Here is a 19363-nt window from a genome sequence, read left to right as displayed (position 1 = left end):
GTATGGGATAGCAATGAGTTGGGCGATGTCCTTCATGGGCATGATGACACCCTAGTTATTCAAGCTATAATCGCCAAATTTGGCGTGAATCAAGTGTTAGTTGATCATGGCAGCTACGCTGACATTTTATTTTTACCTTGTTTCAGGGCTTTAGGGTTTACTGAAAATGATTTAACCCCAGTAGTTGGAGAACTGTTGGGCTTCAATGCAACAGTCACTAAGCCCCTCAGCATGATCAACCTACGGTGTCAATGGGAACGCCACTCACTTCAACGTCAGCCGACATTCAATTCTTAGTACTCAACACTCTTTCAGCGTATAACACCATTCTCGGAAGAAGGATGTTTGCTGCCTTTGAGGTCAGTATCTCTCACCCTCACCTTGCAATGAAATTTGTGGCAAGGGACAACACGATCGCGACAGTAAGAAGGGACCAAACAGTGGCCAGAAGCTGTTACAACATCTCCCTCAAACCAATATCCAAGGTCACCTTCAAAGACCAACCAGCAGCCCAACAGGTAACAGCACAGCCAACGGGTGAAAATTCTAGCAGAAAGGAGAATGAGCAAGAGCAATGTTTCCTGGTGGAGTTTGACGCAAGAGATGACCCCCGCCTGGAACACTCCAGACCTACCCCTGACGAAGCTTTAGAACATGTTGTTCTAGGCGATGCTGACCACCAAACAACAACCATCGGGGCGACCGTTGACCCGGAGGTGAAAAGCAAGTTAATCAAGCTACTACAAGATAATAGGGATCTATTTGCATTAAATCCATCTGACATGCTCGGAATTGGCCCTGAAGTATGCTGTCATAGACTGTCCGTTGACCCTAAGGCGAAACCTGTCGCCCAGAAGAAAAGGAAGTTTGGGCCTAATCGCCAAAAGGTCATTGATGAAGAAGTTAAGAGACTCCTGGATGCATGTTTCATCAAGGAAATCAGATACACAACCTGGTTGTCTAAACCATTGTTGGTTAAAAAGCCCAGCGGAGCATGGAGGATGTGCGTAGACTACACTGACCTGAACAAAGTATGCCCTAAGGACGCCTATCCTTTCCCTAATATTGACCAGCTGGTAGACAACGTATCCGGATTCAAAATGCTTTCCTTCATGGATGCGTACTCCGGTTACAATCAGATTCCTTTATTGGAAGAAGACCAAGACAAAACGGCGTTCATCACCCAGAACGCCAACTATTATTACACCATGATGCCATTCGGGTTAAAGAATGCTGGAGCCACTTATCAGAGGATGATGAACAAGGTGTTCAAAGAACTGATCGGTGACATCATTGACGTTTACATCGATGACATGATCACCAAGTCACAGTCGCCTGAACAACATCTACTGCACCTCCAAAGCGGATTTGATAGGCTAAGGGAGTACAACATGAGGTTGAATCCTAGCAAGTGCGCATTTGGAGTACCAGCTGGAAAATTTTTAGGTTTCATGCTCACTGAGAGAGGCATTGAAGTAAATCCGGACAAGTGTAAGGCGGTCATAGAAATGAAAAGCCCCCGAACTGTCAAATAAGTACAACAGCTAACTGGCCAGATAGTAGCCCTCACTCGTTTTCTTGCCAATTCGGCGCATAAGTCCCTTCCCCTGTATAACCTGCTCAAAAAGGGGACGACATTCTCGTGGACTGAGGAGTATGAGAAGGCTTTCCAAGAATTTAAGATAGTCCTATCATGCCCCCCAGTCCACACCAAGCCTGACAATGGTGAAACCCTGTTCTTATACCTCGCCGTAGGTGCTAAAGCTGTAAGTGTCGTTTTGGTCAGAGAACACAAGGGCAAGGGACAGAGACCTGTTTACTTCGTCAGCAAAGTTTTTCAGGGAGCTGAATTCCGATACCAACAGGTGGAAAAGGTCGCACTCACGCTCATCTTTGCCTCCCTAAGACTAAAACCGTACTTTCATTGCCACGCGATCGTCGTCAGAACCAATCAACCCATCCGCAGGTCTTACACAAGCCAAATCTCGCCGGACGAATGACGTCCTGGGCAATTGAGCTGTTAGAATACCAAATTTGCTACGAACCAAGGACAGCCATTAAAGCTCAGGCTCTCGCCGACTTTATAGCCGAAATGACACAGGACTCCCAGCCTGGCAACTTGCAAGGATCAACGACTGTCCCCACACACTAACACGAGACTTTTCAGCGTGCTTTGTCCTCACTCGCACACTTCCCGGGAAAACTTTCCAGGAGGTCACCCATTCCAGAATTGCCCCAAGTCAAGCACGCTTAACTATGGAGTTCTTCCATTCTGGGCTACCGAAAAGTAGATGCATCTTGTTAGTATAGGTAATACCAATTAATTCTTATAAGTTATTCCCAACTGTACCGTCTCATACCAGCACAGTCTCTGGAATCCCTCTCTTTCGGGTGTTGATTCGATTCATTCATGTACCCCCGTCGCTGGAAGCCTGCCAGAAGCCGCTCCTTGTCCATGGCCTTTCGCATCGGCGATCACTCCCTTCCCTCGTCAACGCCCAGGATGTTACAATATACGAATTTGTATTGTGATTGGATATAGATACGAGAAATAATTAAATGATCAATATCTAGTTGGTTAGGGAGACTCTAGTATAGAGAACAAGAGCTCTGCTAGCTTTGGCTAACGATGCTAACTTTGGGCTAGGTCGAGTTGAGGAGAGGTGTGTGTATTAGGGGCTCGATTTTGTGAGAATAAGTTCCACGGCTGTGGAAGAGTAGCATAAAGGTCCTTTCTAAATAAGAGAATGGATAACCAAATGATGGTAGCTTGGCGTCAGGAAACTGAGTAGGTGGGGGTCGAGTGAGAGCATCCCCAGTACCATCTTTAGAGAAGTTTATTTAAAGCCTTAATCTTGGAACCCGCTCTGTAACACCCCGTGTGCACCCGATGTATTAACATACAAATGGTAATAACGCAGCTAATTAAATGCAGAAGCTAACTTTTTCTTTCCAATTATGAACCGTTCATTATTAACCAAGTGGATTACTTATTCCTTTTCAAAATATCGCTTGTATGTGAATTGTAATAGATAACTAATTGAATAACCTCATAGTATAAATAACTGTGTATCTAGTCACGGAACTACAACATGCAGACCGGATAATATCCTGATACATTATACAACTCAAATAAACTCAAACATAACAGAAATCAATGTGGCATGGACAACCCCCATGCTCACCAAATCAGGCAACATAGCCAAGCAATGTCTCAAATCAAATAACAATCTACTGATAGTAAAGCAAAACAACATCCAGGCATATCAGCATAGCAGTATGTATAATCAACTCAACTCCGGCTTCCTGCCGCTAGAGGTATCAACCCTAGAGGTACCTGTACCTGAAAATGTGCCCCAACACAGGGTGAGATCTCTAAAAAGAAATCTCAGTAAGACAAGGGGTCCTCAAGGATCTCTCCACCCCAAGCTCACTTACATATGCAATATAAGTTCCAAAACAGTATAACAATATAATTTCCAAAATATGTGCAATGCAGCATATATCCATGTCATGTGTGTATGCATCCTACTGGCCAAAGAATTAAAAGGTAGGGATTACATACGTCTACAACCTACTTTACAAAGAACACCGCTTGCACCTCACCCACGGAGTTACCATCTTGTATGTCTCCACATACTCGGGGGTTACCGTCTAGGTGGTACACCACATACATATCATATGGCACTTGCACTCAATAAAACAGCTCAATAGCATATCAAGAATCATCGTTTATTTTCATAAAAACACAGCATGCATATAACCATCCCTCCATGAGGTGATGGAACCAACAATGGGCAAAACCGAGGACACGAAAGCTTACCTGTAGTGCCAAAATCTCTATCCAAAGGCTCGATAAAAAAAGGCAACCCAATAGTCTCACAACACGTCAATTGCAATCTGTTCGTTTGAATACACAATTCAATATTCAGAAACCTCAATTTCATAATCTTTATGCAACATTTTCTCTTTCGTTTACATCCTTTCTAATTCATACTATCAAGTATAAAGTCCCACTATTAAAGGTATTAATGTTTCCCAACAGTAATACTAACTTCCTAGGGTATCATGCCCAATTGGGAATCTTCCTGTAAGAGCCTGCACCGTTAATTTAGGAATTTAAATTAATTAAATGTGAAATTAGGAAATAATTTCATAATTGACCCTAATAATTATGAGAAGGCTTAAATAATTATAGTAAGTGATTATTAATGTTGAAAGTCGTTTTTCCGACAAAAAGTGCAGATACCGATTCTGCCTCACGGTATAAATGCGTACCGATGAAGTATCCCGGAAAATTATGAAAAGTGTGTATATATCACTAGAATAATATCTAGGACTATTATAACAAGTTTCAAGTCAAATTAATGAGAATTGGTGTCAGAAATAATATCGGTTACGTAAAAGCGCATACCGGCAAAGTGCTGCAAAAAATAAAATAAAAATATGATAAATCTTAGAAAAATGAATAGGTTCAGAATCCAAAGTTTGGGATTAAAATGATAAGCGTAGCTATTAGTTCTAATACTGTGTGATTAAACTTAAACGGACTATATATAATAATGTGGCACATAACCCTAGGCCATAATTTGATGCTACGTGAGTCCTTTGAGCTGCTGATCAGCCTCTTCCCCACTCTTGCCTTCCTCCCTTTTGAAAACCGCCAAGTTGTCACTTTTTTCTTGATTCTTCCCTCTTAATATTTGTAAACACTTAGTAAAGTGAATTGTGAGGGTGAAGGTCAGCCTTTGCTAAGTTGTGGGTGATGTTTATGGAGGTTTAGGGTGTTGCCTCTGAGTTGAGTGGTGTGAGAGCCATTCTTTTGGTTGTTTGAGCTTCAAGGAGTGATCTTTGAAGAGAAAGAACCATTCTTGGTGTGCCATTTTCGTGCATCTTGAAGTCGGAACCTTGGGAGCTGCATAGAGAGCTCCAAGAGCATTCCTTTTTCTGTTTTGGACTATTGGTATGCATCACCACCTTTGTTCTTGAGTTTTCTTTGGAAAAAATGGACCTTGATGCATGTAACAAGCTAAAGTTAATAACTTAAGGGTGGGTAAGGTTAAACACACCTAGAAATGCATGTTTAAACTTCTAGAATCGTTAAAAGGACAATCTTTGGGTGATATCTTCGCGAAAATGCAGAACTGTATTCTGTCGCAAAATATCCGGATATGGGGTTTTGGATATCTGGATATGATATCCGGATATGCCCCCGACAAATATCCGGATATTCTGGGAATTTCGAGACAGTGATTGTTCTGTTCATACAGAACTTTATTTGGGGTTTATGGACCCTTGATTGATTAGTTGAACCTCTGTAATAAATAATCTAAGTCAGAATCAATTGGATTAAGGGCTTAGGGCTTTGGGATAAGCCTATTGGCATGAAATGTAAAAGGATAACGTTGTCGTTATGTCATGAACTATTAGAATATGAATATTGATATGATTGTTGGTATAAACAGACTGTGAGAGTGTTGTTTGTGGACCTTGGACTTGGTTGGACTCTTGAGTTGGATAGTTAGCTTGCGAGGTAAGCTTCCGTGTCCTCGGTTTTTCCATTGTTGGTTCCACCATACCCCATGGGGGATGATTTATATGCATGATGTGTTATCATGTATTGATATTTGAAATGCTATTGAGCTGTTATGTGCAAGTGCCTTATGATATGTATGTGTTGTTCCACCTAGACGGTAAGCCTGAGTATGTGGCGTCATACAAGATGGTGATTCTGTAGGTGGGTGCAAGTGGCGTCTTGCTCTGATTGTAGGTTATAGACGTATGTAATTCCTGCATTTTCTCTGGCCAGTAGGATTTTGACACACATGACATGATTATATGCTGCATTGCACTGATTTCTGAACTTATACTGTTATACTGCTTTTTGAACTTATATTGCACATGTAAGTGAGCTAGGGGTGGAGAGATCCTTGAGGACCCCTTGTCTTACTGAGATTTTTTCTAGAGATCTCACCCCACGTTTGGGGCACATTTTTAGGTTCAGGTACCTCGGGGGTAGATACCTCTAGCGGCAGGAGGCCGGAGTTGAGTTGATATGCATGCTGCTTGTTGTTATGTCTGGATACTGATTATGTTTATCTTCAGTATATTGTTATATGATTTGAGACTCTGTTGGGCTTTGTTGCCTTAATTGGTGAGCATGGGGATTGTCCATGCCACATTGATGTTATTTATGTCTTAGCTTTGAGTTGTATAAATTATCAGGATATTGTCCGGTCTACGTGTTGTAGCTCCGTGACTAGAAACACAGTTATTTATATATGAGGTGTTTCAGTAGTTGTTTAATTGCAATTTACATACAGGCAATGTTTTTGAAAAAGGATTAAGTAATCAACTTGGTAAATAATAATGACGTCATAATTGGAAAGAAAAAGTTAATTCCGCATTTTAATTAAGCAACGCTTAATACGATGATATGATAACAAACCGGGTATGCACGGGGTGTTAAACTTCCCACGCATTAAAACTGGTTTCTAATCATTCTAACAGGTGGTAATCAATTACCATACAGGTGGTAATCGATTACTCCACACGATACCCAATTACCAAGAATAGAGTAACCGATTACTGCACATGGTAATCGATTACCAAAAACAGGGTAATCGATTACTGCACATGGTAACCGATTACCATACAAAAGGTAATCGATTACCACGCGGACAGAACAGAAATCTGCATAATTTTTCTGCATAATCCGCGACCCCAAAGCTTCCCCAAGGTTCAAGGCCTGATTTTTTATCAAAACAATAGTTCATTATTACACATTAGGCCTAGATTAACAACTCTTAACTTGAATGATCAAAGTTCCCTTTTTTAATGACTCAAACAAGCTAAAATCATGAAATTTCAAAGAAAATGATCAAGGTTTACCTATAGAGTCTTGAACTCAGAAAAATAAGGAGACTTTGATGACCAATGGAGTGCTCCAAGCCACTGACTTAGTGGTGCACGAAAATCCCCACACCAAGGTAAGTTCTTTCCTTTCAAAGCTTGGTTCTTGAAGCTTCAATGGAGGTGGAACACACTCACACTCCCACAACCAAGGATGCAGTCCCCAAACACTCAGAAAACAGAAGCTCAAGCTCCCAAGAACACTCTCCCCACACCTCCAATGCTTGCTACAAGTCTACACAATGATGGAGGAGGGTTTCAAGAGTAAAAGGTGGAGTCTTGAGCTTGAAAATGGAGAAAATCTCCAACTTTCCTATGAAGAAGAAGGTGGCAGCCAAGGAGAATCAGAAACTCGCGTAGGAAGGAGGAAAATTTGACCTAAAAAAGTGTGCCCTTTTGTATTTATAGTTCACTTAAGTTTAACCCGTCGGTATTAGCACTAATAGCTCCGCTAATCATTTTAATCTCAAATTTGATGTTCTGAACCTAGCCATTTTTCTAGGATTTGTCATATTTTTATTATAATTTTTTGCAACACGTTGCCGGTACGCATTTTCACGTCGCCGATATTAGTTCTGACATCAATACCCATAATTATGGCTCCAAAGTTGGTATTCTTAACCTAGATATTATTTTAAGAATATTCATGTACTTATTATAATTTTTCGGGATACTTCACCGGTACGCACTTATACCATTAAGCAGAACCGGTATCTGCACTTTTCGTAAGAAAAGCGAGTTTTAGCGTTATTATGCCCTTATAGTAATTATTTAAGTCTTACCATATTTATTCAAGGTCAATTATGGAATTACTTCCTAAATTAATAATTAAATCATTTAAATTCCTAATTTAACGGTGCGGGTTCTTACACGCTCCGAATCGGACTAATCGCGAATGGGTTATTTGTAGGGAGGTAGAAAATTTTCACAATGTGCAAAGTGCGACCTCAAAACCATTGCCATAGTTAGCCCCACCCATGTGAGTGAGCCAATGCATTCCTCAGGCTTAAGCTATGTTGTGTGTAGGAAATAGAAGAAAGTGTTTCTAATGGTGAAGACCACATTCATATGTCGGGTCGTACTTTCATGTTTTGCAATGTGATAATAAAAATTTTGGTGGTTGTAGCCGCATTTTGTTGGGTTTTAAATGTGTGGGAATGTAGAACCCACTTGAGATTTTGGGAATAATAATGACAATAAAAATCTCAACTATTAAAGTTATTCAAAGATTTTTTTAGAACAAAACAAGGGAGTAGTTGGCAATTTGCTCCCACCTCACATGTGTATCATTTGTTTGTGCTAGACTCCAACTTTTCAAATTGTGAGAGTCCTATGAAGTTTTCCTTCTTAAACAATGAGTATATTCAGCCCAAGATGAAACTTACAAAACAAGGATTTTTACCCAAATACTTGAAATAGTCATCAATTGGGACTCAACAACTAATAGATTCTCCTTCCTATCATTCCTTCCTTCTTCTTTCACTACTTTTTTGGTCACAAAACTCATCAGTATTCTATATGAACTTGAAACCCTCAAATTCAAGAGTTGGTGGAACCTCTATTATTGAATATTTAATCAACCTTTAATGAATTTGTTCATATATCTCAAACCTTCGTCATTCTCTTCACTGCTGGACATAGTTTTTATTTCAACCCAAAACTTGAGCTATAGACCTTAGATTTGAATGTTATTGAGTGATTCGAAAAGCTTGAAGCAGACCTACAAATTTGATGAAGGGTACTAAGCATAATTCTGGAGTTAAAAAACCTTAAACTGGCCTCTAAATTACTGAATAGGTGCTATCTTGAAAATTGATTTAGTCCGAATTCTTTAGCTATAACTTGAACTTCTCACCATGAATTTGGACGTGTTATGTGTTATGACTCAATGAAAAACTGAAAAAAAATATCTACAACTTCCATTAAGATTTTGAGACATGTTTAGATACTCTCATTTTGAATAATGCACATTACTCAAATAACTCATAATTTGTGCAAGCAATTTCCCATTATAAAAAAAGTGTGTATCCTTTTAAATGATACAAATTATATTATTTTACAGACACAGATATAAATCCCACTAAAAAAATATATAAATTTTACCTTTTTGTATCTATAAAATACCACAACTTATATCATTTAAAATAACACACATTTTTTCTTCTTTTATATACATTTGAGTTTATTAGATAAAAAAAATTCTGACCCTTCACGGCCTTACTCACCCTTCAAATGAAATCATTTGCAACAATTGTGCAAGAATGTCAATGTACATTTAAAAACATGCCTATTTTATAGAGAAAAAATCTGTTTACAAATTACACTAAGTATGATTGATCATACACTCTTGATTAAAGTATGACCAATCAGACATAATATATTTTGTAAAAATTTATAAACAAAAAATTTGTAAATATAACATTTCCCTATTTTATATATAAATAAGCAGGTGTCAATAAAACATTTGTAAGTAAAAATGATTTGAAAACTTATCATAATGTGCTTAATTGTTTCAAAAGTTATTATATTGGGCTCCAAAATCTTGCAGACCCACGTAACACAGCATAAAAAAAAAACGCACACACACCCCGTTGATCAGAGTCACAGTGCTGCATCAATGTAGGAATCAGATGAACAGAATCTATCAAACCGACCTGGACCATATTTTATGGCATTTGCCAACCCTGAATTTCTACAAAACATGCGGGAAATAAATAGAAAAAAAAATGTATAATTTAAAATACTGAAATTAAAAAAAATAAAAATAAAAAATTCAGTTCTATTTTTTTTTTTTTCCTTCCTGGGGGCACAAACTAATTAGAAGACTCAGCATTCAAAATTCTGTTGCTTCTATAGCAGCTTTCCTCTCCTATCAGTCACCAGCGTGAAATATAACTACTGTACCACCACTTGTCTTTCTTCAGCATCATCACGCTCCACCTGAAAACCATGAAAATCAAGGTTGCAATTTCAGGTTTGGAACCTAAAAGAAATTTTAGGTATCTCATACAACTCTATATTCCATAAATGTCAACCACAAAACCACTTCCCATCAAACCTCAACTTGCATGAATAAAGATGAGGGCAATCCTTATAAAGGATCTTATCCTCGCGTATTTGCTTTTCAGAAGTTACTTCAAAAATTAAGGATGGAACTAATTGGTGCTTCTTATTCTTCAGACACAAAAGAATATTGACCATAAAATTACAATAAAATGCGTTTGTCATATTTATTTGATATAACTTTCAGAAAGTAGCTTTCACGAAGCAAACACTACCAAAACCATGCAAAATCAAGCAAGAAAAAGGGAACAAATGAGCATCGATTTGACTGATTCACACTTCATTGTCAGTACATGCTTAACACATGCACATATAACATTATTGAAGTCAAGATATGATTAGCTTTGTCAATAACTTCGTAAAAGTATAGGCATCACCTCAACTTTAGATCTCAGAAAAAAATAAAAAATTTCTGCACTCTACCGACATCATCTATCGTGAAAGTTTAGAGCAATGAAATTTTAGTCTAAGGCATCAGCTATTTGAAATAAGGCATGACCTTCAAATTATAACAGAATATCAACAATTATAAATATTTATTGGAATCATGATACACTAAAGTTCCCCTAAGAAGCAGTTTAGTTGTCGTTCGCAGAAATTATTCATAGCAGTGCACATATCCAATACCATTTAAAAGAAATGACATTTTTTTATAGAAGGAAACAGTATATAATTACCTCAACAAGGACCCTAGCCTTCTTCTTTGATTTAGAATCAAGGGCATCCTTTTCAAGTTTCTTTGAAGCTAAAGTCATTTTCCTCTTCTCTCTCCTCCGATCAACTGCTTCGTCCTCTTCATCTTCAGTACTTCCAGCTGCATTAGTAAAAACTTCAGTATGCTTTTGCTTTCCAAATGAGTAAGTTTCATACATCCAACAAATAATGACAGGTTCTCCCTCCATGTGACAGGTTCTCACATCCAACAAACAATGAAATAATCCACATAACGCAGAGAAGACAGCACTCTCATGCAACTAAGCATTTGAATCACTAGCCATGCAGAAACCAGGATTATATATGACTGGTAATGTGCATTTTTTTGGGGGCCGAACTTTTCAACATTTGCAAAGTTGTTTGTATGAATTATTATATTATAATAATTTGAAAGTTATCAGCAGACATACGATTGTAAATCAGTAAAAATTGTTTTTCAAATATTTTTCCTTTTGTCATCAGAGTTATTTTTGTAAATTTATGATTGTAGGTGCAAACACTTGGAAGATCTGACTACAGCATCAAATCTAGAAGAAATGAAGTTATGTTAGAAAATTGTAAAACAGAAATTGTGCAGCCAATAAAATTCTCATCTAAAATCTTATGCACTTATTTTGAAGTTGAAACTAAACTAAGACAATACCACTCTCCTATTTGTTATGTTTACCCCAGCACAGTGCAAAACATGGGTCACATGACTTGCTTAACTATTATATCATGCACATCTTATTCAAAATCCATGAATCAGGGTCATGTGCACGTTTCATACTTTTTCCAAACTCACACACAGAGATTCCTTCTCCATATGACAGGCTCTCACTCCAACACAAATAAAAAATCTACACATAAAAACAGACAAAATGATAGAACAGGACCAGAAATTAGGGAATAACAGAAAGAGAATGTGGGAACTTTTATTGAGTTTACTCCTCTAATTCAGGATCAATGGGTATCCAAAAATCAGAAGAGCAAGAGTAGTGTACAAAAGGAATCTTCCCCAGGAATGCAAGAGCCTTGTCTGTCCCTCCTAAACAAATTCACCAAATAACTGGCTTCACTTACATTCTTTCCCTATATTTCTATCCTACCTCTGCCATTGCAGTTAGAGGGCTAACTATTAACTAACAACTTCTCTAACAATTTTAACTAACAAGGCCTAACTGGTAGAGGCTGGCCCACTTGGCTGTTTGGACCCATGCTTATTTCTTTTAACGTATACTTTCCAAATTGGGGGCCCTAACACAACACAGCTGTCTCATGCAACTGAGCATTTGAATTACTAACCAGGTAGAAACCTGCTCACCATTTGCAAAGTTGTTTGCATGAAGACATGAAATATTTTACAATAACCAGTAATCATTGTTTTAAATATTTTTCCTTTTGTCATCAGAATTACTGTAATTATATGATTAACGGTGCAAAGACTTGAAAGATCTGACAACAGCTTTGAAGAAATTAAAACATGTAAATAATTACTAGAATAATAATTATGCAACCAATAAAAATTTTGGCACTTATTTTGAAATTGAAACTAAACTAAGATAATACCACTCCTATTTGTTATGTTACCCAGCTCACTGCAAAATAAGGGCCGAATGAGTCACTTAACTTGTCATATCATGCAAATCTTATTCAAAATCCTTGTATCTGAGTTTCAATTATGCAAAAGCAAATTCTTGTCAAGTGAAGAAATATTTTACAAGATGCTTTTGGAACCAACTCCACTATTTCAATATACATAAAAAAATGCCATCAATATCTATTTTAACATGCGAAAAATACTCAATGGAAAGCACATTTTATATCTTTCAAACTAATAGTTACCATTTTCATCGTCATAATCACCCTGAGACTCATGAATTGCTAAACCACCAAAATCCTCTATGTCATCTTCCTCTTCAAGTTCATCATAACCTTCTACATATTCTATCTCTGGTTCCTGTTCAATTCAAAAACAATAATTAATAAATTAGACAGTGTCAACCCATTAAGTTAAATTTCGAACAATTTTTATTGAAATAATGAAAACAGAGAAAATATTATTAGAAAATACAAACCTCTTCATCCTCTTCATCAGCAAGTTGAAGTTTCTCCATATCAAGAACTTTATTGTACTCTTCAAGAGGATAGTTGTATATGTCACTTTGTTGATAAACTCCTTTTTGAAGGCGTTCTAATAGCTCTTTTTCAATAGACTAAATAATATTGAAAAGCACCAATGAGGAAATCGAAGACAACACAATTTAATGTGCATGGATAGCACTAGGATTAATTATAACCTTTTCTAACAAAGCTGCTTTTTCGGCCTTCGCTTCTCTTCTAGCCTCTCTCTTTATCTCTTTCCTTGGAGTTGTCATTATTTTCTCCCTATAAAATAACAACCACAATAACCAACATGATAAACCAGGCTATTGTTATGGAATAACAGCTACGAACTTTCATTGAAGAAAACAGACAAAAAAATTGTATGAAAAGAGACCAATATGTGTAAAATGAATGAATCCAAGCAATATAACCAAAGAAAACATAATCGCTCTCTTTCTATATACACGTACACACATGCATGCATACACACACACATATATATATATGTATTGTAACAAACAAAATGAGATTGTGATACAGAATGTAAGATCCAACAGACATGTTAAAATAACAACGAAAGGAAGAAAAACAATAAATTCAAAAATTTAAGTAAAATCTAGTTCAAATTCTGGACAAGGAAATTTACCCTGAAATTAAATGCGGCCAAACTGATTAACAATAAATCAAAAATAATAATAATGCTGTTGAAAAGTAAGAGTTTTAAGGAGGTGAGACAGAGAGAAACCACAATAAGTCACTAAATAATAGGAAAAGTTCAATACATAAAAAGATCCTGTACATAAATACACTTTGCGCTGGTTGCATTACAAGCAACTAGTTTCTAATAAGCGTTTCCAAATTAAACAAATATGGTGCAGGATGTGGACAGGAAAGCAGGATAAAAAACTTGAACAAAAAATAGTCAATCAGAATATAGGGTGACAGTTTCTTTCTAATGTAATGTTGCCCTCTGATTAAGCAGATAGCTGCCTCTCATTCATAAACTAGTCCCTCCTTTATAAATATTTACAAGCAGAATGCAATTCAGAAGAATAAGTTTTATATTTGGGAATGTATTTAGGTGTCAAATTAACAAAAACAAAGTATACATGCTACGTCAAAATATTGGGCAAATATTAAAAGTGAGGAGAAGGTTGAGAAATTACATCTAACTGAAGCAATAAAATGTTACATACCCTAAAGTGGATGTTTCAGCACCAGAATTAAGCATGATTATAGCAGCCAATCATTGCCTTCTTTGCCAAAAATGATGTCCAGCAATGCAGACATGATCTTAATTTGCAATCCATTAATCCTGAGGGCTTTCAGTTAGGCTTGAGGTTGCCTATCTACCCCAATCAATTGATGTGTTTTGACATACATGTGCAGGTATATTGAAAGTAAAAGTAAATGAAGCCTTGGTTTAATTCCAGTCCATTATTTTAAGTCAGAAGCAATTTGAGCCCAAAGTCTATGCCACTATAAATCCCTAATAGAAAATCAGATGTAAATTGAGCCCAAACTTCTTCTGTGACAGTCCTATTCGTTCACAGAAAATTATGTGTTTCCCTCACACCCATACACAAAATTGCGCTTATCAGATTAGTAATTCAAATGCTCAGAATCAACATGCAGAAATCAAATAATATGAAAAGAGCATCTGGAGCACAAGCTTCTTAGAGATAAATTATGCACTGCCTGACATGATAAAACCAGAAGCAAATGACAATTCAATTTCAAACCTTGTCTTCAAAGCAAGTTTCCTCATGCGTATCCGCATCTGGGTCATTTTGGTCAAACGTTGCTTTGTTTTGTGTATAAGAAGCTTGGGCCAGTACATCTGTCAATGTAGAAAGATCAGGGGGACAACCAATCTTGACAATTACTTGCAAGTAAAAAGTTGAATATATAAATACTGCGAAGACTACATAATCTGCAGTACCAGATGTTTATCGATGACTTCAAGCGCCTTCTCGTAATTCCTAGGCAGCTTAACTCTTTCCCACAAATTCTTGGGCATATGAGCTCTTTCTATAGTTTTCATGTAAAGGTAAAACACTCCTACAGCATCCAAAGCAATTATATCATTATTAGCATATCCTACCACAAATTCCCGACTTACTGCATTTGCCATTTGCCAATCATAAGGATAACAATTTGATCATTGATATGTTACGCAAAACCAAACCAAATTATTCCACAGGGGCACATGAAAAACCAAAATGTATAAATAAAGTGAGATATCAAAGTCAGTTTACAAAAGGGCCTCAATATGCCATCTTCTTCTTGTGGGTTCTCCAAAGAACCAAACTTTAAACCCAACTCAGCCAAAGCGTGCATTTTTATTAACACCCCACAAGCATTTTATCACTATGCATTAGTTTCTATCTAAAATCTACCCCCCAAAAATACAAAAAAACAGTGTTTGCAAGCAAAAGTACCGTTGTCGTCACGAATGGTGGCATAGCGACTATTAGCTAAAGGGCAAGAGCTTCGGTTACAAACCCCAGTGACGTTATAAGGGTTTCTACAAAAAATCCCCGTCGCAATTCTGCAAGAAAAGAAAAAAGGTGAATGGTTGGAACTTGTATTACAGAAACAACAAAGAAAACCCCATGAAGAGAGACTTTAAAAAAAAAAAAAAAAAAGTGGGGTATTTACTTGGCCATGTAACTGCAATGGTTGTGCCTGATAACTTGCCATATAACCTCGTCATGCTGCATCTTTGAAAGAAAATATTAAGGGTTCTTCGGTGTTGTAGTTAAGAGGATGCGAAAGCTTCAATGTTTGAGTCGCCTAAGGAAAAAATGATGGAGTTCGTTTGGACTGAGGCTCCTTCAGGCGCTGCTGAAACGATGGAAGGAAAAGCCTCCTTTGAAGGAGCGAAAGATGGAAGGAAGGGAAGGCTTCGATTTTTTCCAGAAACGCCGTCGTAGAGGATATGTCTCGTTTTAGGGTTTTATGATGTTAAGTAAATGGGTTTTACAATAGTTACGTTCTAGCAAAATTGATTGTGCAATGTTATAAAGATTCGTTTTACGTGCTATAATTTTTTTTTTTTTCAAAAAGTGAGTCCTACAAAATATTGTACGTGTAGAAAAATTTGTTGTGTATGTTAAATGATAAATGTAAATCCCTAAGTAAATAATTACCATAACATATCATCTTTTACAGAAAAATAATATCAAAAAGATATAATGCGTAAAAAGTATAATAAAATTGATAACTTATATATGTATATTTATTTGGCGATTATATAACATTAGGTCTAAATATAAAAATAATTATATAAAATATTTATAATTATATCAAAAATATTATTATCATATAGAATATTTATAAAGAACATTGATCTTAATTTAATATTTATTATATTGTAACTTTAATTGATAAATTTAAAATAACAACAAAAATATAAAAATTAAGCTAGAAATGATTATGAATACCAATATTAATTAAAATTTTATTATTCTAAATTCTAGAATGAAAAGGCGGAAAATTTTCAGTAACAATTATCTCAAAAAAAATTCTAAAAATTTTGAAAATCTGTATTTTAAATCATATGTTCCTCTTGCTAATATTTTCATCAAGGCAATTGCAACACTCAATCATTGATTCAATTAGTGAGTCAATGGCTTATCAATGATTAACCTTGTTAGTATATACTTTATATTTTTTAGCTTACTGTTATTTTGGTTGTAAATGCTCTTTCAATGATGATTGTATTTTTATATTAGTGCTTATGTGCACTTTTTTGTTAGGCCTCTAGTGTTGATATACACCTTTCTGTTATGACTTTCTTATATACACGTTTGTATCCTCTCTTTTAGATTAATGGAATATGCACATATTTTCTCCATCATGTTTTCTTTCTGGTTGATAGCTAATATGGTATCAGAAGTCTCTTGTTAGCCCTTACCCTTTTGAATGGCTCGTGGCAATAATAATAATCGCCCACCAGAAGGGGATTCTTCCTTTGGTTCGTCTTCCACCATGGATGATTCTTCCGGTCCCTAATACTTATAGAGTGGTGATCATCTCGATTTAAAGGTTACAAGCTCCTTGGTTTAGAATCAAATCGCACTTTCATCTATTGTGATGTTGTATTTTTTGAACATATTTCTCCCTTAACCTTGAATTCTACCCCTTCTTCTTTACCCACTAAATTCTCCAGTTTACCTTCTTCCTCTTCCCTTGCTGTTCCAACTACTGCTCAGTCTAATGTCTCAACCTCTACCTATGATCCTTAAATTTCCTCACGTCCTCAGTGGGCTCGTCACCCTCCCATTCACCTTGGTGATTATATTTGCTCTTCCTCCACCCTTTACCCTTTGTCTAATTTCATTTCTTATCGTAGACCTTCTCCTTCTCATGCAGCCTTTGTCAATTATGTTTCCTCTCACTTTGAGCCCAATTATTTTTTCTGAAGCATCTCAATTACCGGAATAGTAGGTTGTTATGAAGGTTGAACTCTCGGCACTTGAACTAAACAGGACTTGGTCTGTTGTCTCTCTTCATCTAAGCAAGCATGTTGTCGGTTGTAGGTGGGTTTACAAAGTTAAGTACAACTTAGACAATTCCTTTGAAAGGTATAAGGCCCGTTTAGTGGCTAAAGTCGTTACTCAATAGGAAGGGATTGATTTCTTGGACACTTTTTTCTCCTGTGGCAAAGTTGACCACTGTTAGGGTCCTTCTTGCTCTTGATACCATTCACAATTGAACCCTTACGCAGCTTGATGTTAATTACGTAATTCTCCATGGGGAGCTTCTTGATCTTCCTTGTGGTTACTCCTCTCAGCATTCTCCTCTCCCTCTCAATGTTGTCTGTTGTCTTCACAAGTCCTTGTATAGTCTTCAACAAGCCTCACGATAGTGGTTTGCTAAGTTTTCCTTTACCTTGTTATAGCTTGGTTTTCATCAATCTCAATCTGATCATTCTCTCTTCATTCGTTCTTCAGATAATTATTTCCTTACTATTTTGGTATACGTTGATGACATTATTGTTGCTTCTAACAATTCTAATGAAATGCAACTCCTTACTAATGTCCTTAACAGCAAATTCTTCAACTCCTTATTGATGTCCTTCACAGCAAATTCAGATTGAAGAATCTTGGTTTATTAAAGTATTTTCTTGGTCTTGAGGTTGCTCGTTCTGCCAATTGTATTTCTATTTGCCAACATCATTGTGCTCTATAGATTCTCAAAAAGTCTGGCCTTCAAGGTTGCAAACCTCGCAACACTCCCATGGATATTAGTCTTAAACTTTCCTCTTCTGATGGTGATCTCCTTCCTAATCTTTCTTTTTATCGTCGCCTAATTGGTCACTTATTGTATTTAACAATCACTAGGCTTGATATTTGTTATATTGTTGATGCTCACCGGCAAGTGTACCGATTGCACAAGTAATATAATGATAAGTAAAGTATCGTCTCCACAGGGATTGTAAACCAAGTACTACAATAACTAGTCCCCTTAAGTTGGAAAACTCAGTTGTTGTTGGAAAAATTGTTGTTGATTTCGAGTAACAAATATAACTAAAAGTAAAGACTTGTTTTTGACATTTTGTTTAATAGAAATAAAATAGCAATTGATAAAAGTTTGGATTTTTGAGAGAATAATAAAAGGCATTGCAGCTAAGGCACACGCACCATATGATCCCCTCTTTAAACTTTGGATTGATTGACAATGTTCATTCAATTTAATAATTCAGACAAATTATCATCTAAAATAATTAGTTAAATCTCAATCCCTTGGCAATCTAACCCTTTAATTCAATTGAAATCCTAATCCCTTAGCAATCCCGCATGAAATTAAGCATTAATCACGATAAATCAAACGACTGCAGCTCACACAAGTCTATCCCTAGAGCATGCATAAATTGTTACCTTACCTCCTTTCAGAATCAAAAACCCCAATATTCCTATTGCGAGCCCTAATTCCCAAATTTATTATCTCCTATTAGGTTGATCAAGACTAACAGAAATAATACCAATACGCACAGGATAAAAATAAAATATATTAAAATCAACAAGCGAAAATAATCAATCCAGCGTAAAAAGGGTTCACATAGAGTTTGTGACCCTAACTACAATAAAAAGTAACTAGCCAAGCATAATCATGGCTAGAAATTCAATATTCAATAAAAACATAAAATTAAAGAGAAAGAAGAAGAAGAACTTGATCTCAAGAATTCTCTCTGAGCACCGTCGTCGTCTCTCTTCAGAAGAATAGGTCTGAATCCCTAATTCTGTCATGAGGATCCTATTTATAAGTCTCTTCTATTTTTCCAAAATTGCCCTCGCACACCACGGTATAATTTCCCGCAAACCGGCGCCGGTGTGGCGCTACTTCGCGTCGCGTCTCTGTCTCAAATTGCAAAGTCGGTACAAGAGTCACGTAACTTGGCGCCAGTTGGCGCCATTCTTCCACTTTTTGGGCGCCACTTGGCGCCATTCTTCCTCTTATTTTGGGCGCAAGATGGCGCCACTTGTGTTGTGTTTTGGCGCCACTTTGGGCACCTGTTTGCTTCACTTTGGCGCCCTTTGGCATGGTGGCGCTAGTTTGCGCCATTCTGGCGCCAACTAGCGTC

The 19363-nt window shown here is 36.8% G+C and overlaps 1 protein-coding gene across 2 annotated transcripts; it reads right to left on the bottom strand.

Moving 5' to 3' along the window:
* Positions 1-9504: 9504 nt before the first annotated feature.
* Positions 9505-15698, bottom strand: LOC133291107 (protein mak16). Of its 2 annotated transcripts, none has more exons than XM_061489300.1 (9): positions 15436-15698; positions 15216-15325; positions 14717-14835; positions 14517-14614; positions 12969-13056; positions 12747-12884; positions 12514-12628; positions 10653-10789; positions 9505-9852 (listed from the first exon to the last, which is right to left on the bottom strand). In XM_061489300.1, exons 1-9 carry the CDS (start codon positions 15495-15497, stop codon positions 9808-9810), a joined length of 912 nt encoding a protein of 303 aa, XP_061345284.1. In that variant the 5' UTR covers positions 15498-15698; the 3' UTR covers positions 9505-9807. The 2 variants fall into 2 exon arrangements, with proteins under 2 accessions (XP_061345284.1, XP_061345285.1); XM_061489301.1 differs by having other exon boundaries at positions 10653-10774.
* Between the last annotated feature and the right edge of the window lie 3665 nt (positions 15699-19363).

This window comes from Gastrolobium bilobum, unplaced genomic scaffold (assembly GCF_033153095.1).
Source record: "Gastrolobium bilobum isolate Gb01-03AN ecotype WA unplaced genomic scaffold, APGP_CSIRO_Gbil_v1 utg829, whole genome shotgun sequence".
Lineage (NCBI taxonomy): Eukaryota > Viridiplantae > Streptophyta > Magnoliopsida > Fabales > Fabaceae > Gastrolobium > Gastrolobium bilobum.
This window is presented reverse-complemented; position numbering and strand designations above follow the sequence as displayed.